At 38.5% G+C, this 26,019-nt stretch overlaps 1 protein-coding gene across 2 annotated transcripts; it reads right to left on the bottom strand.

Moving 5' to 3' along the window:
• Nucleotides 1-12,495: 12,495 nt before the first annotated feature.
• LOC109794088 (uncharacterized) lies at nucleotides 12,496-25,671 on the bottom strand. Of its 2 annotated transcripts, none has more exons than XM_083070626.1 (7): nucleotides 25,182-25,671; nucleotides 24,934-25,101; nucleotides 24,389-24,432; nucleotides 23,938-24,012; nucleotides 23,738-23,818; nucleotides 22,500-22,608; nucleotides 12,496-14,300 (listed from the first exon to the last, which is right to left on the bottom strand). In XM_083070626.1, the coding sequence occupies exons 1-7, from the start codon at nucleotides 25,603-25,605 to the stop codon at nucleotides 14,263-14,265; spliced, it is 939 nt and encodes a 312-aa protein (XP_082926752.1). In that variant the 5' UTR covers nucleotides 25,606-25,671; the 3' UTR covers nucleotides 12,496-14,262. The 2 variants fall into 2 exon arrangements, with proteins under 2 accessions (XP_082926752.1, XP_082926753.1); XM_083070627.1 differs by having other exon boundaries at nucleotides 24,934-25,132; nucleotides 25,231-25,669.
• Nucleotides 25,672-26,019: the final 348 nt, after the last annotated feature.

Genomic DNA, 26,019 nt, shown 5'->3' with positions numbered 1-26,019 from the left:
AAGATCAGTCGTGGGGGACGATCTGCTGGGTAAGATCGGTGAGCTTCCTTCACTAGTACGCTTGTTGCTCCAAGATGGGGGTGATATTTGCAAAAGAGACTCCGATGCTAAAGTTAGTGTTTGTGGGTGTATGAGACTCGTATAAGTAATGTGCGTACCTTTGTGTGGATTAGGATTTTGTCGGGCCTTGGGCCTGAGATCAGTTATGACCTATTTAGGTAGCGGACCTCGTTTCGGCCGAGGTCACCCAACGCGTGTCCGAGGTGCGTATCCGAGGTCGTCCTGCGTTGTGATGCTGAGCTGGAGCTCGGCTTCGCGGTATAGATAGTACACTAGCCCCCCGAGCTCTGAAGACCGTGGGTCGAAGAGTTAATACCGAGCTCGGAGGGGAGTCGTGACTCTTCGCGTACGCTTCCTTGCTATACTGCCATGTGTCATAACTGTCACCTCGTTTCCATAACGCGTGGGCAGCGTGTTAATGGGGGGTGACGTTTGTGTAATGATGGGCGTGTTCTACCATGAAGGGCCTCATTAATGTGTCGTCAGTTTTGTCTCTCTCTCTCCACGTGTCACGCCCGTTTTGAATTTTTGGGAAACCCCTTTTCTCTCTCTCGCGCGCCTTCTCCCCTTCACTTTACTTTTTCATTCCTTTTCTTTCTTGGCTTCTTGTGCACGTCGATTGGCATTCTACCTTGCCTCGTCTCCGTTTGCTTCTGTCGTCGCCGTTTCTGGTAACCTAGTTGTCGTTAAGGTTGTTTTCTGAGGAAGAGTACCAGGTACTTCCTTTCTATTGTCTTCCTTCTCATTCTTCTTCTCTGTCACCTCTCTTCTCGAGTCTTTTTGCTTTCTTGATGGCTGGAGAAAGTGGTGCCGCATCTTTCGCGTCGGCCAAAGGTAAAGGCAAAGCGCGCGGCAAGGCGGTGGTCGTCGAGGTGGCTGCCGCCGAAAAGAAGAGGGGGGAACCAACCCAAGGAACCCCCTTCCGTCATCCCTGGCTATGAGTGGGTCAGGAGTGAGGTGGGTGAATTCCAGAATTCCAGAGTGTATTTAGGTCGTTCATGGAGATCAATACGATGCGAAAATTGCATAGGATCTGTGACTCTTTCGTTTCCAAGCTCATCCAGCTCGAACCTTGTCGACCCGATGAGCGTGTCTATATGGGGGGTCCTTCTGGCCCTCTTTTCTTCTATATGTACCAGTGCTTGTTTAGGGATTTGGGCGTGTGTCTTCCCTTTTCTCAATTTGAATGTGATTTTTTGAATTTCATCAACTCGGCACCTTGCCAGTTGCACCCCAATAGTTGGGGTATTTTGAGGGCTTTTTAGGTCCTGTGCTCGACCCTAGGGATAGGGTTGTCTCTTCCCGTTTTTGTTCATTTTTACCAACTGAAGTTGGACGTTCCCCCATATGGTTTGGTGTCTTTGAATGGGAGTAAAGCTGGGGGCCTATTTTCTCTTTACTCCTAATCGTACAAAAATTTAAAACAAGAGTTCTTCCGGGTGGCGCTTAAGGAGGTCGACCTGCTGAAGGATGAGGTGTTCTATTTGGCGGGTTGCCGAAGTTCCCCCTATATTGGCAGCTAGCCCCGGCCAGGTTTAACGGGTCGGCCAACCTTCAACTAACGGCGTCGAACCTTGCTGCCATCGCCGACCTAGAGGCACTCCCTCGTCCCTTGGATTGCAAGCTCGTGTTGTCGCTTGCTAACTCGGTGTACAAGGAGAGGGGCCTAGAGAGTGAGTATCTCGTCTTTTTTAGCTGTTAGGATTTGTAAAAGTTTCTTTTACTGACGTATCCCCCTCTTGTATTTGCAGGTATAATGGGCAGGAGCAAGTGGCGAGAGCTGAAATCTCGTTACAACATCGCCGAGATCGAGGTCCCTGAGCCTTAGGAGGAGGAGGATGACCCCCTGGAGACCCGCCAAAAAAGAAAAGGTAGAAAAGGAGGTCAGGGGGACCTCCGCCCCTCGTGATGCTGAAGAGCTTACCTCCAAGGCTGCCGATGCTAACACGGTTGACCTAACTGGGGGTTCTCCACCTGAGGGAGCTCCTCAGGTGGCTGCCGAGGAGATCGCCCAGGCCATCGAGCAGGTTGCTTAGGCCACCGAGGTTGGTTCCTTTCTTTGTGGTTTTCCTCCTATACTACTCTTTTCTTGCTTACTGACTTAGGAGGAAATTTGTGTTTTTTTGTAGGTGAGGCATGCTATCGAGGTCCCTGTGGCTCCGAGTTCGGAGGCACCAGGGGCGGGTGCCCCCGTGGTTGAGCAGGAGATGCCCGCCTCTATTTCTGCCGAGGCCCGCGGAAAGGGGCCGAGCTCCGAGGTCCCAACACCTACTCCCGTGACCTTGGTGCCACCGTCTGGCCCGTCGAAGGGACCCCCCAAAAGCCAATACCTCGCCCATCACTTCGGGAAGGGTCGTTCTCGGGTGCGGCTGGATCATGTGAGCGCTTTGGAGGACATAGATTCTCTATGGAGCGCGGGGGTGACCTCGAAGAAATTCTTCTCCAAGGACTCGCTGAGCACGGCTGATCAGGCTATGATCGAGTCAGCCGGGCTTGTAGAGGGCCTTGATTCGGCTGAGGTCTTCTTGCAAAGGACAATGGCCATTGTGGACCACTGGAAGCACAAGTGGTCCAAGCAGCAGGAGGACCTGGCGAAGCTGAAGGGCTGAATCCAACCTTTGAAGGAGGAGAATAAGGCTCTGAGGGGGGAGAACAAGGCCTTGGCAACTGCTCTCGGTGATGCCAAGCTGCAGAATGAGGCCGAGCTCCAAGCCACCAGGAGGGAGCTGGAGAGAGTTCAGAAGTCCTTAGAGATTGCTCTGAGATCTAATGAGACTCACGCTGCCCAAGTGACTGAGCTGCAGGAACTCGCCAATTCTTCCCGGGGTCGGGTGCGTTCCTTGGAAGACGAGGTAACCATCCTCAAGGCTGATCTGGTGGCGGCGGTCGAGAAGTGCCTTTGTGACGAGGTGCTTCTTGGTGGGAAGGAAGAGAAGCTCGCTGCTCTGAAGGTGGACCTCGCGAAGATGGCTGCGGCGAAGGCAGAGCTGGAGAGGAAGCTCGAAGGAACTGAGCGAGCTGTCCTGTATGAGCACAAGAAGGGATTCCTCAAGGCAGCTCGTCAGGCAAGGCTACTTGCGCCGGGGGTCGACCTCTCCGCTATGCATGTGGAGAAAGAGGTATGCTTTGGGAAGCTGGTGAAAAAGGACGACCTCCCGGACAGCTCAAGCGAGAATGCCCCTGGCTAGGCCGGTTTTGTAATAGCTTAGTGTATTTTGTTCTTATTTTTTCCTTCATTTGAATTCATGTGGTGAACTCTGTAAACATTGTCGTGTATATAACATTTTCCGAGATTTCATCCTTGCGTTTGTGATGATTTTATTAGGCCTTTTTGCTCATGTGTTAAGCTTAGGTTTCGCCGTATTTGTGGCTCGATTAAACTTGACTTAGTTTAAAGCGATTTACCTCTAGGTTTGAATTTGATCTCTATTTGAGGTAAAAAAGTCGTACTAAGGTTCGAACTCGACCCTTGATAAGATGGAGCAGTTTGACGCTAGGGTTCGGACTCAACGCACCGAGGTTTGAACTCGACCTCATTTTTAAGTAAAGCGCACCAAGGTTCAAACTCAACCTTTGCTTAGAGTAAAATACATTGTATCGAGATTCGAATTCGACCTCGCAAAACATCTGATGGTAAGATAACGCAGAGTTAAGGAACAATGAATAAGAAAGGAATGACTCATTTTGTTCATGTTAGGGGTGTGCCTCTTAAAATCCCTCTCAGCCAAAACCCATCTTTCTATTTTTTGGGACAAAAACCTGAGGCGAGAAAAGAATGCACAGCTCATTCTTACAAATTTAGCTGAAATAAAATTTGAGATGCGTGGCGTTCCAAGTCCGCGGGATAGCTTTGCCGCTGAGTTCTTCTAGTTTGTATGCTCCATTTTCCAAGTCTTCTACAACTCGGAAAGGGCCACCCTAGTTGGGTGCAAGCTTTCCTTCTGACGTGTCTCTCCGAGCTTCGCCTAATAGTCGCCACACCAAGTCACCAACTCGGAAAGAGCGAGGCCGCACTCGCATGCTATATCTTCTAGAAGCTCGGAGTTTACAAGCTTCTTCATGAATCCGAGCTTCGTCTCTAAGCTCGTCAATCAGGTCAAGGTCGGCCGCTAACTCTTGAGCATTTTGCTCGTTGTTGAAGACTTGGCGTCGATGAGATGTCTCCCCGACTTCTACTGGGATCATGGCGTCGGCTCCATAAGTTAGCCTGTAAGGCGTTTCTTGTGTCGTTGACTAGGGGGTGCAATGGTACGCCTAAAGGATGCTGGGAGTTCGTCAGCCCATTGTCCCTTGGCATTCCCTAGCCTCTTCTTGAGATCTTGGAGTATCACCTTGTTTGCAGCTTCGGCTTGGCCATTGGTCTGTGGATGTTCCACCGAGGTCGGGAGGTTCTTAACTCCGAGTTCCCGAAGGGAGTCTTCAAAGCTCTACGCAATGAATTTTCGGTCGTTATCAGTGACAAGGGAATGCGAAATTCCGAATCTGCATATGATGCTCTTCCAGGTGAACTTCTGTACGTTCTCGGTGGTGATCTTGGCGAGTGGGCACGCCTCGATCCACTTGGTGAAGTAGTCGATCGCCACCAAAAGGAACTTGAGCTGACCTTTTGCGGGGGAAACGGTCCTAGGATGTCCATTCCCCACTGGGCGAAAGGCCACAAAGACATCATTTGGTGGAGAGCTTCGGGTGGCTGTTGATGCGTATTGCCGAACTGCTGGCACTTTTTGCATCTTTGTACGTAGTCTTGGCAATCTGACTTCAAAGTGGGCCAGTAGTATCCAGCTCGGAGTACCCTGGTCGCCATCGAGCGTGCTCTGGAATACATTCCACATATACCTCGGTGGATCTCCTCGATGACATAAACGGCTTGAGGTGTAGTCAAGCATTTGAGCAAAAGGGTGGAGATGCCACGCTTGAACAGTTCGTCTCCGACAATTACGAACTTAGCTGACCTTACCCTCATCTTCCGAGCTTCGTCTTTATCCTCGGATAAAACTCCTATCTTCAAATAGTTGCAAATACCTGTCATCCACCCTTGTTCTTCACTGTCGCTGGTGTTGACGACCATGTCGTCCAAGTTGGGTGAATGCAAGGTTTCCTGGATGATGGTCCGATGCTGTCCAGGGTGTTTGGTACTGGCAAGCTTTGATAGGAGATCGACTATGGTATTTTGCTCTCGCGGTACATGTTGTATAGTGAACTTGTCAAAGGATGAGATTTGCTATGATGCCACATGGAAATACCGTTGTAGAAGAACATCCTTGGCTTGGTATGTCCCGCTGAGCTGTTTTATCATGAGTTTTGAGTCGCTGTTGCAACTCACTCTTCGTGCTCCGAGATCGTGAGCTAACCTTAGCCCTGCGAGAAGTGCTTCGTACTCCGCTTGGTTGTTCGTCACTTTGAAGCCAAACTTGAGAGATTGCTCCAAGGTGACTTGATTTGGACCTTCCAGAATAATACCTGCACCACCACCTTTAGAATTGGAGGACCCGTCAACATGTAAGATCCATACCTGTTGTTCGTTAGCCGAGGTTGGAGTCAATTCAGCCACGAAGTCTGCCAGGCATTGGGCTTTGAGGGGGTCGCGACTTTCGTATTTGATACCGAACTCGGACAACTCTACTGACCATGATATCATCCATCCGACGAGCTCTAGCTTTCGCAAGATTTGTCGGATTGGGTAGTCGATTTTGACGACCACCTAGTGGCTGTGAAATTAAGGTTGGAGACACTGAGCTGCAGTGACAAGTGCCAGCGCCAGTTTCTCAATCATTTGGTACCGTTTCTCCGTGTCTTGGAGCACTCAGCTGATAAAGTAGATCGGCCTCTACACTTTCTAGTGCTCTTGTATTATTACTGCACTGATTGCGCCTTCTGCCAAGGCCAAGTAGAGGAGGAGGTCGGCTTTGTGATCCGGCCTCTGTAAGATTGATGGAGTTGTGAGGATGGCTTTGAAGCTCTTGAAGGCCTCTTCGCACTGATCCGTCCACTCGAAGTTTTTTGGCTTCCGTAGCAGAGTAAAGATGGGCCCTGCTTTCTCCGCGAGCCTGGGGATGAAACGGGACAGGGAAACCAACCTTCCTGCCAGGCGTTGGACTTCCTTCACCGTTTGAGGACTCTGCATCTGAATGATGGCTTTGCACTTCTCCGGTTTGGCCTCAATCCCCCTGCTAGTAATCATAAAACCAAGGAATTTACCTCCTTGGATGCCGAAGATACACTTTTCCGGGTTGAGGCGCATGTTGTGCTTTCTGATCTGGCTGAACACCTCGGTCAGGTTGGCAGCATGACCCTCGGTCGAAGTGGTTTTGACCACCATGTCGTCGACGTAAAGTTGGTGTGGTCGGTGATGAACAACGTGTGCACCTCGTCTGGCAAGTACATCATGATCTGGTTGTACCTGGAGTAAGCATCGAGAAAGCTAGGGAGGGCATGCCCAGATGTTGCGTCGACCAGTCTGTCGATACTCGATAAGGGATACGAGTCCTTGGGGCATGCCTTGTTTAGATCAGTGTAGTCGACGCACATGCACCACTTCCCCGAGCTCTTCTTCACCAGAACCACGTTTGCCAGCCACGTGGTGTACCTGACCTCACGGATGAAGCCTGCATTGAGTAGCTTTTGTGTCTCGATGATGATGGCCTCCTGCCTTTCACCACCGACCTTCCTCTTCCTCTAGGCCACTAGCTTTGCCTCCTTGTAAATTTCCAACCTGTGACAGCTAAAGTTAGCATCAATACCTAGCATGTCGGCGCTGGACCATGCAAAGAGGTCGGCATTCTTGGAGATTTCAGCTTCGAGCTGTTGCCGTAACTCCAGGTTCAACTACCTGCTAATTTTTGTGCACTGCCCAGGAAGCTTCCCGATCTGGAGGTCGTCGAGCTCGTCGATGGGACTCGGTCGTTCATCATGAGAGTCGGACCTCGGATCGAGGTCAGTGATATCCACGTGGGTGATGTGAGCCACTGTGGGGGGATCACTCTTGCAACGCTCGTCGAATGAAGAGACTTTTAGACTTTTGGCGTAGCACTGCCGAGCTGTCTTCTGGTTTGCCTTGACAAAGATGATTTTTCCGTCACTCCCTGGGAATTTCATGGTGAGGTGCGGGGTAGACACCACTGCTCTGAGTTGGTTCAACGTCGGTCTTCCAATGATCATGTTGTAAGACGTGTTGGCTTCCACGAGGAGATATCGGACCATAATTCTCCTTGTGTCAGGAGAGGTTCCGAAGGTTGGCAGCAAGTCCACATACCCTCGAGTGTGTACTCGCTCTCCTGCAAAACCGACTAGAGGTTCTATGTGAGGTTGGATAAGGGAGTGAGGTATGTCTAACCTAAGGAACGTCGGCCAGTATAAGATGTTAGCCAAGCTCCCTTGGTCAATCAACGTCTTGTGGACCTCCCAATTGGCAACCTCCACGGCGATGACCATTGGATCATCCTGGTTGGGGCAGACACCATTGTATTCATTGTCGGTGAAGGTGATCGGTGGTGCGCTTTGGTGCGAGGCCGAGGTAGTGGAGTGGACATTGTTGATGCTGCACAAATGTCGTTTTTGTGCAGAGCTGCTAGAGCCTCCCCCTGTGAAACCACCTGTAGTTGTGTTGATGACGCCTCGCAAGGGGGTCGACCCTGTTTCCTGACTTACCTCGGCCTGCACTGCGCCACCAGTGTTTTGTAGGGATCTAGAGGGTTGGCTTGTGCGGGTGCCTGCACCGTGACCTCGTGCTCGTCCTCGCCCGTTGTAACCTTCTCGATGACCTTGCTACCGCTGTACGTATTGCCCGAGGTGCCCCGCCTGGACGAGCTCCTCTATACGATCCTGGAGTGTGCGACATTCCTCGGTGGTGTGATCGTGGTTTCTGTGGCACCGACAATGCTTTGTCCTGTCTGCGTTGTTGGGACTGTGCCCGGGTGGTGGCAGAGTCAGCAGGTTGCTAATTCTGGCTTCCTCCAGGATGTGTACTCGGGTTGCACTAAGAGGGGTGTAAAAGTTGTACCTCCCCCCTTTGTTTTTCTTAGCGGACTTCTTGAACTGGAGGTCGTTGTTGACCTTCATCTTGCCTTTATGACCATGGTCTGGCTTTGCCTGTGACTTGCCGCGAACCTGGTCACGAAAAGCAGAGTGCTCTTCCATCTGGATGTACCCGGCAGCGCGGGCACGGAGCTCGTCCATGTCACGAGGAGCTTCGTGACACAGGCTGTCTATGAAAGGTTCGGGCTTGAGAGCAATGAGCATGGCATGCAGGGCGACTTCGGGATTCAAATTCTAAATCTTGACTGAGATGCCGGCGAAGCGCTCCATGAATGTCCTCAGCGATTCATCGTTGCCTTGCCTGAGACTGGCCAAGGCGGCCGATGTGACATGGTGAGACCGACTCGTGGCATACTGAGCCGTGAATTGCTTGACCATAGTGTGGAAGTTATCGATCGACTCAACTGGTAATTAGGTGTACCAATTGAGTGTGGCCCCCTTGAGCGAGGTCAGAAAAACCCTACACAGAATAACATCCTCATTAGTGTAAAGGTTTACCTGTGTAGTGGATAGGTCAATGTGTTCGTCTGGATCCGTTGTGTCGTCGTAGTGGTCGATGTGGAGAGGCTTCCAACCGAAAGGGAGAGGTGTCTCCATGATTCCGTCCACAAAAGGATGGCGACGAAAGCTTGTCAGATTCCCAGGAACCCGGGCAGGGGCAATGCTGACCTTGTGGGCTGACCTGTTCGTCGGTGCGTGTGACCGATGTGTGGCAGGCTTGGGAGTCGGTGCCCTAGGTGCTGTCGACGGTTGAGAAATCGAGTGCCCCTCTTCCTCGTGTAGGTTACTAGTTTAGGGGGTTGATCAGAGGGGCGCCGAGGGAGCTGAGCCCGAATATGCTCATTCTCGGCGCACAGCACCGCTAGGTTAGCTTCGTTAGCGGTATGCATCACCGCTAGGTCAGTTTCGTGCTTGGCACGCATGTTTTGCAGATCGGCGGTATGTTGTTACTGCATCCGCTCGACCTGTTCGATCAGTCTCCTCAATGCTGCTTCGTTGTCCATGCTAGTTGTGTGATCTAGGTCATCTGTCGCGCGTCTGCTATGGCTTCGGGTGAAAACCATAAGCGTGGCCGATAAGAGCTGTCTTGATCGGCCCCACGGTGGGCGCCAAATGTTTTTACCGGAGATCGGTCGTGGGGGACGATCTGCTGGGTAAGATCGGTGAGCCTCCTTCACTGGTACGCTTCTTGCTCCAAGATGGGGGTGGTACCTGCAAAAGAGACTCCGATGCTAAAGTTAGTGTTTGTGGGTGTATGAGTCTCGTATAAGTAATGCGCGTACCTTTGTGTGGATTAGGGTTTTGTTGGGCCTTGGGCCTGAGATCAGTTATGACCTATTTAGGTAGCAAACCTCCTTTCGGCTGAGGTCGCCCAACGCGTGTCTAAGGTGCGTATCCGAGGTCGTCCTACGCTGTGATGCCGAGCTGGAGCTCGGCTTCGCGGTACAAATAGTACACTTACAAAAATTTTCTACCATTTAATAAACATTACTTGCTGTAGACCCCTAAAATTGTCCGGGTCGGAAATAAGACTCGAAAACTCTCGAAGACCGAAGGAAAGTCAGCCAGAAGGACTCCTGGAAGACCCTAGGATGATTATTCGTAGGTTTAGAAGTCTTAGAGTAGCTTAAAATAAAGATGTGGGAGGATTGAAGCTCAATACGGCCTCCTAGAAGTTCAGTACGGCCGTACTGAACAATTTGAACTACAATACGGCCGTACTGAAACCAATACGGCCATACTGAAGTTTTTGAACTTCAGTACGGCCGTACTCAAACCAATACGGCCGTACTGAATTCAATACGGCCGTACTGTAGTTTAAATCTTCAGTACGGGCCGTATTGATGTCAGAGGCCGTACTGCGCCTCACTCCTATATATAGGACGTCATTTGGACGTCATTCCACACTTTTTCCACACTTCTTGGACTCTCTGGTTGAGTATTCTGGGGTTTTTGAGCAGTGTTCTGCCCTAGAAGTCTCTCCGAGAGCCGATCCGACGAAGTTCTTGAGTTCTGAGCATTTTGCTTGAGGATTCAAACTAGTCGAAGGGAAATCTTTCTGATTTCCATAGTAAAAATTAATTTTTAGGGAAGGAGCGAGCAAGCGTGTAGTGGGAAGGAGTGCCAAAAAGCCTCCTATTATTTGAATATATAAAAGCACGCTTCAAAGGTTTCTTCTTCAAAATCCTTCCTTTTACTGCTTTCTGATTGTTGCATCGCATGTTTAAATTATTCATCATGTAGATATCTTGTTCATAGTCGTTTCTAATAAATAGGGGTAATTTAGTAATTTTACACTGTTATTTATAAAATAATCCGTCATAGGGAACCCGAAAGGGGCGTTGTGGGGTGCTAACACCTTCCTCGCACGTAACCGACTCCCTTACCCGACTCTGGTTGTAATGGCCAAAGTTGATTTATGAAATCAATTGCCTTATATCTTTTTCCAATGTTTTGAGTAAAACATCGGTGGCGACTCCAAGAACCCTTCTTTTGCGAAAACCACTAATCCATGGAGGGTCCCGCTTGAGATTAACATGGATTGGTGAATCATTTAATAAAATTGTTAGTTCGATGAGGTCTCAGTTTGAGAATAAGTCGTTCTAACAATCCATCATTTTCCAAAACTTAAAAAGAGTCCGACCATCATTGCGAATGCCAAGGTCCGTTTCGGCGGGTGGCGACACTTGCGAATTTATTTTTGCAAGAAAATTCGCAAAAAAGTTATGCGAATATTTTTTTGCAAGAAAATAGCACTTTTCTAGTAGTGTGATCATCAGCATGATGATGTTGGTGATGAGGCTTAGGTTTCAGTTTGGCATGCTCTAATTCGATATGTGACATCAGAGCTTAGCTAGGTTTCATTATTGTTATTGTGTTTTTGGAAAGATTGATGTTTTATTTTGTCATCATTTTCGCATTGGACAATGATTTGCGAAATATGAATGTGAACTCTTTATCCATGTGTTTTGAAACCTTATGTTTAAGAAAGTTTTATTTACTCAGGAATGTACTTTATATTTATTGTGTATTATGTATGTGGGGTACAGGGTGTCACAATCTTTATTACACTAATTAATAAAATTAAGTCATATTGTTAATCATTGAAATAAAAGATTGAATTAAATAAAGGAAGTAATATAAATTGATTTGTACATACTTCAATCATTAAATTTCTATATTATTTTTATATTTGAATTATCTTCTGGTAAAAATGATTTATAAATTTTTGTAATTATTCTAGTGTTTTTTAAATCAAAATATTAAAAAAATTAATATTAAATTTTTAAATAATTTGATAAATTAAAAAAAAGTTTTGTAAATATTCTAATTATCATGTTTCTTTGTAAATAATTAATTTAAAATGTAAAAACTTTAAGATAAGTTAATAAATTAAAAAAGGTATTAAATATAGGATTTAGATTTTTAAGGTTTAGGGTTTAATAGACTTTTTTTATATATAATAATTATGTTTTTAAAGATTTTGTAATTATTCTAGTGATTTTGTTTTTGTAACTGACATATAACTATTTTTTATTTTAAAATATCGTATTCATTTTGGTCATTTTTTTAACTGAATCATTTCAAATTTAAATTTTAAAAATAATTTAATAAATTAAAAAATTAGGGTTTAGATTTTAAAGTTTAGGGTTTAGTAGATTTGTTTATATATTATAATTATCTATACCTATTATGAAGGGGATACACGGGTATGTTGTAACATCCTAGTTTTCATACTTTTTTTATTGAGGGTTATTTAGTAATTTTAATAACATTTATTAAGGGTGTTTTAGTAGCCTAGAACGGGACGTTCCTAAATAGGAACGGGTCGTTCCAAGCTATTAAAAAGTTTGATATTTATAGGGGTGGGTATATGGACTTGAGTCCGCGGACCGGTCCGGAAGTCCGCGGACTTCACGGATAACGGGCCCATGTTTTTTAATCCGTATAATCATACGGATTTTTTAGGTCCGGCCCGTTAAGTCCGCGGATTTTGCGGATTTAATCCGCGAGCCCGCGGATTACCCGTTTAAATGTGGACTTACAAATATTTTATGTTTGTTTTTAAGATATTAATTAAGACTTTGATGTTTTAAGGTATTTAGACTTTGATGTACTTGGACTTACAAATGTTTTATATTTGTTTGGTTGTGTATTAAGACTTTTAAAGTTTTAAGGTAGTAAGGCTTTAATATTTGGTTAATAGTTGGTATGCTTGGACTTTAAATTTTAAAGGCATTGAGACTTAAATATTTCTATTAGAAATTTAGAATGTGTAAATTTTGTTATTTAAGACTTTGATTTATTATTTACAATGTTTGATGTTATTATTAGAAGTATATTTATATCATTTTATATGTTTTTTTTTTCCTCATGTTTTCATAGGTTAAATAAAGGAAAAGAAATTCAAAATCTGAGTCAATATTCATTTAAACAATTTAGATTTAATTGGGCCCGCGGACTTATCCGTTTATCCGCGGGCTTCACGGGCCGGATACGGACTTGAAGATTTAAGTCCATTTATTTAGCGGACCGGATTTATCCGGCCCGTTAAAAATGCGGACTTCGCGGACCGGGCCTTAAAAGGGCCGGACCGGTCCGCATACCCACCCCTAGATATTTAGTAGTTCAGAACAGACCGTTCCCAAACTAGAACGAGCACGTTCCAAACTACTAAAATGGCCTATAACCCTAGTTGGGAACGAGTCGTTCTAGTTTAAGAACGAGCTGTTCCAAATATAGCTGTTGTGGGTTAAACTTAACCCTAGAATGGGCCATTCTGGTTGAGGAACGGACCGTTATGGATGTGACTTTTACACATGATGAATGGGTCTAGAACGGGCCATTTCAGATTCGAAAGGGGTCTTTCTGGCCACTCTTGATGTCTATAAATAGCACGCTCTGACACTCCCAAAAGCACATTTTTCATTTCTGACTTATTTTCTTCTACACTCTCTAAAGATCAAGGGGAACCCAGAGGAGGAGACCAGTAAGATCCTGCTTCAGTTTCAGCTCCTGCTTATCGAGGTAAGGAGGGAGTGAGAAACCTTGCTCTAGGTGTAGGAATGTATGTTGGGTAGTGGGATTGTCCCCAATCCTATGTTTGTTGTATGCTCATTTATGAGGTATTTTTCCCAATTATATATGTGTCTTCTATTTTCTCTTCTTATATGTAAATAACTGTATAATTTGAGATCTCTATGAGTTCCTATGGGAAACCCTAAGGGAATGCATTAGTGATTGTAAGAGAAGATTGTTTGAAGAGGTAATTGTATGAGTAAGTTGTACTGTTTTAAATGTTTATTGTATGAATTAGATTGCTCTGTGGGTTCTGTGGGAACCTTATGAGAAACAAGCAAATTTCAAATATTTTCTGTTTTACCTTCTGATTGTTTTGTTGTATCCCTTGTTGAATGAGATGTACAAATAAGTGTTTACTTTTGCAAATAGACAAATTTTGATATGAATTAAAGTGCTTTGTGGAGACTATGTGAATATGATGAGATAATGTGAAAAATGAATATGAGACATGAGATATGATGATATATGATAATGAGACAGGATGATGTGATATGATAATGAGACATGATAATGTGCTATGAGAATGCATAGAGTCTTGATTGACATGCATCATTTGCATAAATGTTTTTAAGGGTACGATATGAAACACATCGCTAGGAAAGACCCCCTTGTGTAAAAGCTTGGGGATTAGTCCTTGGGGATAGCTCGATTTGGAAGTCTCAGTCTCGCCCATTGTGTGCATGGGATGTATCTTGTGCGAATTAGCTATCCCGACGAGACCCTGGTTATATGTCTTTCTAGTGAGAGTGCACAAAGGGTGCGACCCGGCATGTACTCTTAGACTACTCTCGTGTATTGCTAGCGGCAATACGCCATGTGATATGTGACACCCTCTACCCCACATAAATATTACACAATAAATATAAAGTACATTCTTGAGTAAATAAAACTTTCTTAAAAATAAGGTTTCAAAACACATATATAGAGAGTTCACATTCATATTTCTCAAATCGTTGTCCAATGCAGAAATGATGACAAAATAAAACATCAATCTTTCCAAAACATAATAATAGTAATGAAACTCTAGTGCTAAAACTAGCTAAGCCCCAATATCACATATCCTACCAGAGCATATCCAAATGAATCCTAAGCCTCATCACCAACATCATCATGTTGATGATCACCTGCAACACAATTTTAAACACATACAAAGAACAATAAGGGAGTGAGAAACATCTCACTCGGTTCCAAGTGTAGAAATAACAGTTAGGCAACACATACACAAATCATACAAACACAGCCATAGCTACACATTATTTAGGTACAAATTCAAATTATACACACAACAGTAACACATGCACAATCATTCATCATGCAATGATCTAATGGACTCGACTCATAAATGCATGTGGCGCCAGTCACGTGTCTCATAATCACATTTCTCATCATATCATCTCATCATATCATCATGTTATGTCGTGGGTGACCCTAAGGTACACCTTGTTATCATGTTACGTCATGGGTGACCCTAAGGTACACCTTGTTAGCATGTTACGTCATGGGTGACCCAAGGTATACCTTGTTAGCTTATTACATCACTAGTGACCCTAAGGTACACCTTGTTAGCTTGTTACATCACTGGTGACCCTAAGGTACACCTTGTTAGCATGTTACATCACCAATGACCCTAAGGCACACTTTGTTATCTCATATATGCACATGATGCATGTCACATGTTCACAAACTCATGGACTCATCACTTCACTTGTCATAGAATTTCGTGTCTTATCACATTTCACATTCGCATAGTGATAGTGTTCACATTAGCACATTCTCATTCACATCATATCTCATGTCATTTGTTCATATTTCACACAGTCTTATTCACAATTGTTTCTTATAGGGTTTCACACAAGAACCTACTGAGCACTCTAATTTATATCAAAACATATCTAATTTTGAAATTAAATACATATTTACACTCTACATCACACAAGGAACACAACAGAGCATTCAAAAAGTAAAAAAGAAAACATTCATATTTTGTCTGTTTCTCATAGGGTTCTCTCAAGAACCCACAGAGCACTATAATTCATATCAAAACATATTCATTTTCAAAATCAATCACATATTCATACATCACATCCAATAAGGAACACAACGAAAGAATCAAAAAGCAAAATAGAAAACATTCCTATTTTGCCTGTTTCTCATAGGATTTCCCGTAGGAACCCATAGAGCACTCTAATACATATCAAAAACATGATCATTCTCAAAATCAATCACATATACACATCACATCTAACAAGAAGCCCAATAGAACAATCAGGAGGCAAAATAGAAAACGTTCATATGTTGCCTGTTCCTAGAAGCATGCATCAAGCAAGGGATTGGGAGCCAATCCTACTACCCAATAATTATTCTCACACCCCGAGCGAGGTTTCTCACTCCCCCCTTACCTGGATGAGCAGAAGACGAAGCTAGAGCAAAATCTGGTCGATCTTCTTCTATTGGTTCTCCTTGGTCTCTAGAGAGTGTGTCCAGAAACACCACCAAAGTGCTCTATTTATAGATTTCAGGAGTGGTCAGAACGGCCCGTTTCAAATTTAGAACGGCCCGTTTTGAATTCGGAACGACCCGTTCTAAAACCAAAACGACCTGTTCTCAACTAGGGTTACAGGTCTTTTTGGTGGTTTGGAACGCCCCGTTCCCAACTAGAATCTGTTAGCCATTTTAGTAGTTTGGAACGGCTCGTTCTAGTTTGGGACGACCCGTTCTGGGATACTAAATCACACTTGTTTTGGTAGTTTGGAACGGCCCGTTCTGGGCTACTAAGTCACCCTAAAAATTACTAAATTACCCTCATTAAAAAGCATGAAAACTGGGGTGTTACATGATATGTGTTACTGGTGCCACATGCATGATAATATGTAGTTTGTGTCCATTACATGTGCATTTTAATGTTATATGTTAAAGTGATTTTTATGCCTTTGATGAGTGAAATGCGATATTATTGTTAATTTATCTATGTTATGTACAAATATACATGTTTGTTTGTGTTTAGCTATCAGGTGTGTATTCCTACACTGTGAGCCAAAGTGAGATGTTTCTCACTCCCTTTTCTTTTGTGTTGTTTGCCTTGATTGTTATACATGTAATTATTAGCATGAGGCTGAGGATGTCGGTGACGAAGCTTAGGCTTCAATGTTGGGCTTTGCTCTGATATGATATGTGACATCGGGGCTTAGTTAGGATTAACATTGAAGTTTCATTACTGTTATTTATTTTGGAAAGATTAATGTTTTATTTTTTCATTATTTCTGCATTGGACTACGATTTACGAAATATGAATGCGAACTCTCTATCTATGTATTTTGAAACCTTATTTTTAAGAAAGTTTCATTTACTCAGGGATGTACTTTATAATTATTGTGTATTATGTATGTGGGGTAGAAGGTGTCACATATGTAACTGCTTTTAGTCTCCACTTTTTAGTGGATCATTATACCCCTCAGATGTAATTTTTTTTTTTGTATATTCTCTTTAAATAACTATATATAACTTTATAATATTATGTCTGAGTATAACTATTAGAGACACAAGCAATCCCTCTATTTTTTTTATAAATATTTTGTAATTATTCTAGTGATTTTGTTTTTGTAACTGACATATAACACTTTTTTATTTTAAAATATCTTAATTATTTTGGTCAATTTTTTTCGTAATTGAAACATTTCAAATTTAAATTTAAGATAATTTAATAAATTAAAAACACAGTTTATATAGTCAAGGTTTAGTGGATTTTTTTTATATATTAGAATTATCTTTAGATAAAAATGATTTATAAATTTTTCATTCATCTAGTGATATTTTTTAGTAACAAGAAAATGTAAATGATTTAATTTAAAAATTATAAATAATTTGGTAACTAAAAAAAGGTTTTATGAATATTATAATTATTATGGTAATTTTTTTAACTATATTATTTCAAATCTAATTTTTTTTATATAATTTGATAAATTAAAAAAACATTTAAAATTAACAGTTTAGAAATTTAAGTTTTAGGGTTTGTTGGATTTTTTTATATTAGAATTATCTTCTATAAAAAAGGAATTAAAAAATTCATTATAATTCTAGTAAAAAAAAATTTAACTGACATATAACAAAAATTTTATTTAAAGATATCGTAATAAGTTTGGTGAAAGTTGAAATATTTAAAATTTATAGATAATTTGTTAAATAAATAAGGTTAAAATTAAAAAATAATGGTTACTTAAAAAATAATTAATTAATCCAAATTTTTAAACATGGTGTAAAATAAAGAAATTCAAAATACAGTTAATTTTTTATTTATCACACATATCTTTAAATTAAAATTTAATATTTTTATAACAAATTTAACAAAAATATTTTTGGAATTGTTTTATCTTCTTATAAAATATAATTTTGTTTATTATCTAAAATATCAATAATTCAAAATAATTGTAAAGTTGTTGGTTTATATATAGTCATTCATTAGGTCTTTATTCATCATTCAATTATGTGTTCTGACTCTAATTATGACTATCTTAAGTTTCTATATAGAATACATTTTGTCATCAATCCTCTTTCCAAAAATGTCTCTCGAAAGAATGCCAAGAAGAAACAAAGGTAATCGGTTAACAAACAAATCAACTAGGATACAACCAATTGCTCGGAAGGAGATCAACAAAACAGTTTCAAGAAATTGTTTATATTTCTTCTAGGTGCTTTCATTTAAAACCCATTATTTAATTTCATTATTTTATGTGATTTTTAATTAAATTTTCTAATATTTTTTTTACAATTATAGTACAAGTGCTCATCAAATATCTCAGCCAAAAAATGATAGAGAAAAATACTATAATATCTCGGATGCGTCATCACCCATAAAAGTTGTTGAAAGTAGGATTGATAAGGATGTTGAACAAGCCAGTGGGATGGATCCATTAATAGTCACTTTGAATAGCTTAGCCAGGATGTGGACAATTATCCTAAATTGAAGTTTGCACTTTCTTTATCAGGACTTCCAATAGTTATTGATAATAACCAACAAACTTGTTCAACTAATTCACATCAAATTCCTTCAAGAGTAGACAGTCAAAGTGAAAGTAGAAGGATATTGTTTAATCATTATGAAACAGATAATGAATATTATATAAATTATCAACCAATGTCTTCGTATATAATTGATGGAAGAATTGTCTATGTTCAAATACCAAAAGTAAGTTATATATATAATAATAATATTATTATTATTAATTAATTTTATTATCAATATATATATATATATATAACTTATTTTTGGTATTTGAACATAGACAATTCTTCAATCAAATATATACGGAGACATTGGTTGATAATTTATATAATATTCATTATCTACTTCATAATGATCAAACAACATCCTTCTACTTTCACTCTCCTCTTGAAGGTGTTTGATGTGAATTAATTGAACAAGTCTGTTAGTTATTATCAATAACTATTGGAAGTCCTGATGGAGAAAGTGTGAACTTCAATTTAGGATAATTATCCACTATCATCCTGGCTAAGCTATTGAAAGTGACTATTAATGGATCTATCCCACTAGCTTGTTCCACATCCTTATTAATCCTACTTTCAAAAACTTTTATGGTTGATGACGCATCCGAGATATTATAGTATTTTTCTCTGTCATTTTTTGGCTAAGATATTTGATGAACACTTGTACTGTAATTGTAAAAATATATTAGAGAATTTAATTAAAAATCACATAAAATAATAAAATTAAATAATGGGTTTTAAATGAAAGAACCTAGAAGAAATATAAATGATTTCTTGTAACCGTTTTGTTGTTTTCTTCATCTCCTTCCGAGCAATTGGTTGTATCCCAGTTGATTTGTTTGTTGACTGATTATCTTTGTTTCTTCTTGCCATTCTTTTGAGAGACGTTTTTGGAAAGAGGTTTGATGACAAAATGTGCTCTATATAGAAACTTAAGATAGTCCTAATTAGAGTCAAAACACATAATTGAATGATGAATAAAGACCTAATGAATGACTATATAAACCGACAACTTTACAATTATTTTGAATTATTAATATTTTAGATAATAAACAAAATTATATTTGATAAGAAGATAAAACAATTCCTAAAATATTTTTGTTAAATTTGTTATAAAAAAATATTAAATTTTAATTTAAAGATATATGTGATAAATAAAAAATTAACTATATTTTGAATTTCTTTATTTTACACCATGTGTAAAAATTTGGATTAATTAATTCTTTTTTAAGTAACATTTGTTTTTTAATTTTAACCTTTTTTATTTAACAAATTATCTATAAATTTTAAATATTTCAACTTTCACCAAATTTATTACGATATTTTTAAATAAAAAATTTGTTATATGTCAGTTAAAAAAATAAAATTACTAGAATAATAATGAGTTTTTTAATTCCCTTTTTAAAGAAGATAATTCTAATATATAAAAAATCCAATAAACCCTAAACTTAAATTTCTAAACTGTTAATTTTAAATGTTTTTTTAATTTATCAAATTATATAAAAAAATTTAGATTTGAAATAATATAGTTAAAAAAATGATCATAATAATTATAATATTCATAAAACCTTTTTTTGGTTATCAAATTATTTATAATTTTAAATTAAATCTTTTACATTTGGTTGTTACTAAAAAATATCACTAGATGAATGAAAAATTTATAAATCATTTTTATCAGAAGATATTTCTAATAAAAAAAAGAAAATCTACTAAACCTTAACTTTATAAACTTTTTTTAATTTATTAAATTATTTTAAAACTTAAATTTGAAATGTTTCAATCACAAAAAAAAAAGTTGACCAAAATAATTAAGATATTTTAAATAAAAAATTGTTATATGTCAGTTACAAAAACAAAATCACTAAAATAATTACAAAATATTTATAAAAAAAAACTAGAGGGATTGCTTGTGTATCTAATAGTTATATATAAACATAATATTAGAAAGTTGTGTATAGTTATTCAAAGAAAATATAAGATTTTTTTACATTTGAAGGGTACAATGGTCCACTAAAAAGTGGAGACCAAAAGCAGTTACATACTCCTGTATTCCCTTTTCTTTTCCACTTTTGATCAAAATCCATATTAACTAATGCCTAGATTTTATTATGCTAATGTATTCTGCATGTTTATTAAGATGCTAGTTTCTGTGTGGATAGATTGAATTGCTAGAGTAGACAGATGATTTGAAGGTGTTTATTCTAAAGGGTTATGGTAATTCACTAAATTATAGAATGGGGTTGTTATAGTTCAAGAACTTAACTGATATAAATATGTAACTATATGTGAAACAATTAAACCATAGATTCAAGTATTTAATGTTGGGTTGGGGGTTTTCAGCAGTCAATGTTAGGAATGTCAAATGGAGAGCAGTTCATTGGATGGATGCTATTGACTTGTTTGCATTGACAGTGTTGTAAAAACATTTCCATATTTAGTAATAGTGAACATGTTTTGCATTCCATTTTAAATGTGCAATTCTAAGAACAACTAGAAGAACTCAGATAAATATCCTACATTTTGTTGTACAATGTGGTTAGTCTCAACTCAAGCATGTGTCACTGACCCTTTTTTTACTCAGTTCTATGCTAAAGGACCTGCTCAGCCTAGTGGTGGAGCTGCCACATTTGCCATGCTAATTGCTCCTAATGTATAAATGAGTTATACCAACAGTTTTTTAACTTTTAGTGACAGTTTTTGTCCATCTCTAGAAGTCAAGTTTCTTGTAGTAATGCTAATTGCTCCTAATGCTCCCATTGATTTTGAAAGCAAATTCAGGGGAAGTCATATGGCTTATGCCTATGATTTTTATGAGCCTAATCTTGCCAATGAATATCCAGTAAGTTGTTCAGTCTCTTTGCATTTTTTTATCAGAAGTTTTTACTTTGGAATCTTTTGTTTTAAAAGCTAACTTCCACTATCCCTGGATCCCCACTAATGTGCAAGCAATCATATCCCTGGATCCCCACTAATGTGTAAGCAATCATTTCAATTTTATTTCGATTTGAGAAAGGTTTGTCAGGAATAACATGTATGTCGATTCTTTACTTTTGAATTTAGACTTATAATCCACAAGAACATATTAATTACAATAAGTTGACTTAATTTACGTTTTATACGTTGTTGATGGGAAGACCTTCTCAAACTTATTACCTTATGGCCCTTGCTTCTTGCTATAATCATTTGAGTTAGAAGTAAGCTTTTATTGTTAATATCGTTTTTTTTTTCCTGAAATTTGGTTTATAAATTTAAACCAAGCATCTTCTCATTTTGCTTTTTTCACATATGATAAACTAGAGGTAAAACAATTTTCTATTTCTAATGCTGAATACTCTATATTTTACTCTCCATTTAACAAGGTAATTTATAGTGTTAGATACAACATATATTGCATTGGAAATTTACGTTGGCCTTGAAGCTTCTCTACAATATGTTCCTAAAAACATGCATTGATGGTTGTGTCACTGTGCATCCAAACATGCACTTAGACTTTAATAATCTCATTTAATATCTTAACCCCCTTCCCCCTTTGACAGTTAAAGAATACTTTGGATAATATCATTGTTATGGATTTGTAAATTTATAAACTTTATTATTCGCAAGTTTATATTTTATTAATTAGTTAACAATTATCTTATTATCATTGAAAGTGCAAATTTCATTGTTTAAGTAATACGTCTTTTTACTTTAAATTTGAATATATAAGTACTTTTTTAAAAAATAATATAATTTATTTTTAACAACTAATATATAATATAATAGTCACTACAAAAAAAATGTGTGATTTGTAGCGGTTATTTTGGTAGTTTCTGGCGGTTAAAAGCCGCCACAACTCGCATTACTGGTGTCATTAATAACTGTCAGATCTACAGTCGCCATACCCACAAAATTTAAATCAGGAGCCTACTTTTAGAAAAAAAAACTGAAATTTAAACAATTTCCAATTGTTGCAGAAGATTGTCTAGTCATCAAGATGTTTACTTTTTTTCTTTCAAAATTTAATTAAATTTTTATGCCTCTTAATGTTTCAGGAAAATAATCTATTTTACTCTTATATACTTCGTAATATATTTATGTTAGCAAAGTTTCTTAAAAGCCAAAGAAGTTAAAACTATAGATGTTAAATCAACCTCACTTAGAGCAAGTTTCATTGCCTTCCAAGTTCCAAATAAAAATGATTTCTCCACACTTGAGGTTTTACATTCATACATTGGCCACCAAAAGAAGCAGTTCAAAATTGCAGAGTAAAAATGGCCAATATCTCCATTATTCTTTTATATTTAAAAAAAAAACATTGATTAGGAAAACATAAGCCAACTAACCTCCCCACTTCTCCGAGTCAAGAATCCAATTACAATACTCTGCATTTGGCTTCCCAAGAAACGCTTCAGTGTATTTCTCTGGATCACTTGCTACTGTTGCAGCTATAACCTTTAGCATGTCAAATAGCACAAAAATATTAAGTCAAAATATGTAAGAAATAATGTCAATAACATAACATGCTTAGAATATAAAGATTTTAGGCAATACAAGGGAATAAAAAATTCCACTTCACTGGTAATTCTTAAATGATAGACTATGTAATTTCATATCTAAAAGTCAAGATTTTGCAATGACAAGGTTTTAGTAGCAAGTAATTTGATGGAAAGCATTGAGTGGCACAACATGGGACTTGATGGACCAAAAGCTAAGAACTGTATTTGATGGTTACTTGCTTAAAAAACTCTACTTAACCCACCAAAGCTTCACATACATTTAGTTGGTTCTATGTGGTAGGTGTTGATTCGCATTAAAGAACCTTGCTCAAACTATAACAAAATTTCAAAGAAGTCAAGAATATGAAATCAATTATCATGCTTCATTTCCTCAATCTTATCTTGAAGTTGAAACTTGGGATCTATTATTTCCATCAGGTTTTTAGATGAAAATAAATTTGATACTAATGTATGTGATTGATTGGACAACAATCACAACATTAACCAAATTGACTAGTAAGAACAATAGGACCTATTTTTAATCAATTGTAGCAGTATTTGCATCTAAACATGATGCAATAGCAGATCAATATAATTATATAAGCACTACACAGAAATGGATTCATGGCATGCATATATTTATATGTGTGTGTACACTAGAAGGAAAAGGAAGGGAGTTAGACAATTAGTAATTGAAGGGAATTTGTTTTGCACCTAGGGATAAATATAAATATAAATATAGGGAAACTCAGATACTGTATAGGGTCAGATTTTGATAATCTTGGTTGAAGGGATCCATTCCCTTGGCAGAGATGAATTTTTTTTCTCTTTTCTCTCTCTGTTCTTACTATTTCTTTTGGGCCATGTCATAACAGACATGGATAAATCACAGGCTTTAATGCAGAATTAAAATCAGCATGCATTACAAAAGTAGACAGACACAATTTTGAGCACTACTCAGCCTAAATCAAATTATGCAGACTTGCAAAAAAGATCAAAAACAACACAAGTGATGCTTTTGTATGTTAAACTTTTTTTACAAAATACAAGTTTGATAACAAGAAATAGACAACATAAAAGCTCACCAAATCCTTGAGAGAAGAAACACATTGAAAATCTTCATCCTTTAGAGGTCGAGAAATCCACACCAAAGCAGCATATTGTTTCTACACAATTTTAAGATTGTAAGTTAGGATGTATGCATAGATAAAACAATGGATGAATCAAAGCTGCAAACCATGAACAGAGAAATAAAAGTAACCAGTTAGGAATCAAAATGCAAGACCTGCTTCTTTGGTTCACCTTCTCGCATTAGGTTCCAGCCATCACTACCAACAAGTTTAAGATTTTTTACCCTAACCTACATGAACACATGATTATGAATTTAGTCATCGTGAAATAAATAAACATAGAAACATCACCAATTCAGCTACAACTTTACCAATTTATTCAAAATAAACACAACAAGGAAAAGTAGTTCTCCAACAGTTTCCCTTTCACAGAGGATTTCTCTTTTACTTGCAAATGTTCCCACTCACTGAATGCCCATTCCATCCTCATTCTCCCCTATTTATTTAACTTATCTCAAACAATGTACAATTATCTTCAGAATTTTGTGCCTATGATCACCATATATAATAAGAAAACAATAAAATTGAATTCATAGAACATAGGTACTACAATAAAAAAAAAATTAGTTTATACTTGATCAACCCGTGAACTAAATATGACTTTACCTTCATATATCGTGTCAGCAATCCATCTCTTTCCTGCCTATTGCCTACACTTTGATTAGGATATGATTAGAACCATATATAAACAAGGAGAGAAAAAAGTTTAAAATACAAAATACCAACAGAAGCTGAAAATAATTCATGATTATTCTTTAATGGAAATGTTAGATATATAAACAATTATTGAGCATCAATTTAAAAGTAAAAGTTTAATTTACAACTTACAAGGTGGATACTTAAGAGTGAATTATATCCTTAACATGTTTGATGTTTCATTACATGAGAGTCCTTTCATGTTGAAGCATTAAAGTCTAATGTAACCAAAGCTACAAAGGCAGTAATTTGTAGAAGGAAGTCCAGTAGAACTGCCAAAGCTATAGAAAAGAAAATCCGCGAGTTAAGAAATTGTAAAATCACTTTCTAAAGGAGTTGTATTTTTACCCTTCTTTTTATATGTATAGGTTAAAATTTTCAATTCAGCATACAAAGATGTCAATTCAGTATTCCTTTTGTCCAAAATACAGGGAGAGAGGAGAAAATTCTTTAACCTGCAATCATGGAGAAAACACGGCATGCTGGCATAGAAACAAATGATCCTACAGCAAATGCTAGAGTCTCTGATAAGCTGGCCAGTGTTATTGAAGGTCCAACTTCACCCATTGCATTGCTTATTTTTTCTTCAGTTGGTAAACCTAAGGGTTGCCGTTTCACAACATCTACGATTATGCACATGTTATCAACACCAATCTGATCATAAAATGAAAATCCAATAAAAGAAAAGAAAGTCAAATCTTACAACACTTGCAGCACAGATCTTCGTATTTATACGGATAGCAACAACTTACACAAGAAATTTGTTCGGCTTCGACGAACGGTATGGATTCAGAGCACTGTTTCCGCAGGAGGATAACGAGTTCCCGAACGTCGTCGTTTAGGTGGAGTTCTTGGAGAGGGAAAACATCGAGGAGCGTGGAGAGTTCTCCGGTGAGCCTGTGGAAGGTGTCGGCGACGGTTTCGATTTGCACGAGCAGATTGAACTTGCTTCTTCCATTGGAGCAATCTTCAATTAGCGTTTTGATCTCGAGGCTCAGAGGATGAGAAAGTAAGAGAACAAAACGGAGTTGGAATTGGAAACGCGAATGAGGTCCTCGAAAATGACGCCAAGGAGCTGCGTTTTGCGGATGGTAGAGGAGGAAGTTGGCGATGTTGGTGAGGAACATATCCGATCAGTGAGTTGAAGCAGAGACATTATTTTGAATTAAGTCTAAACCTTTTTTTCTTAAGTTTTTTAGAAAAAATAATTCAATTATATTGGTAAACATTGTGGAGGTTGCTAACCACCGAAAAATTTAATTATTTGTTAAAATAACCCTTAAAATTATAATATTTTTTGGCGTTTTATAAAAACCGAAAAAAAACCGCCAATTGAAGTGAGTTATCGACTTAGATTTTGTTATAATTAACTGTAAATTAAATACAATGAAATAATATATAATTTGATTACAATAGAAATATATTAAATAATTATTTTAGGTTAAATAATATACCACTTAAAGTTCAGTAAAAAAAATTGATAATTAAATTGTAACAACTAATTATAATAATTTATCGTAACGATTAGATAAAAAAATATA

The sequence above is a fragment of the Cajanus cajan genome, chromosome 3, assembly GCF_000230855.2.
Source record: "Cajanus cajan strain Asha chromosome 3, NIPB_CcT2T_4, whole genome shotgun sequence".
NCBI lineage: Eukaryota > Viridiplantae > Streptophyta > Magnoliopsida > Fabales > Fabaceae > Cajanus > Cajanus cajan.
This window is presented reverse-complemented; position numbering and strand designations above follow the sequence as displayed.

Coding starts and splice junctions, on each gene's coding strand:
- LOC109794088 (XM_083070626.1), bottom strand. CDS start 25,605: ATGTTCCTCACCAACATCGCCAACTTCCTCCTCTACCATCCGCAAAAC. Junction 24,433..24,933: donor TGTTTTCTCCATGATTGCAG/GTTAAAGAATTT, acceptor ATCAAAGTGTAG/GCAATAGGCAGGAAAGAGAT. Junction 22,609..23,737: donor TTTCTTCTCTCAAGGATTTG/GTGAGCTTTTAT, acceptor GACATGCTAAAG/GTTATAGCTGCAACAGTAGC.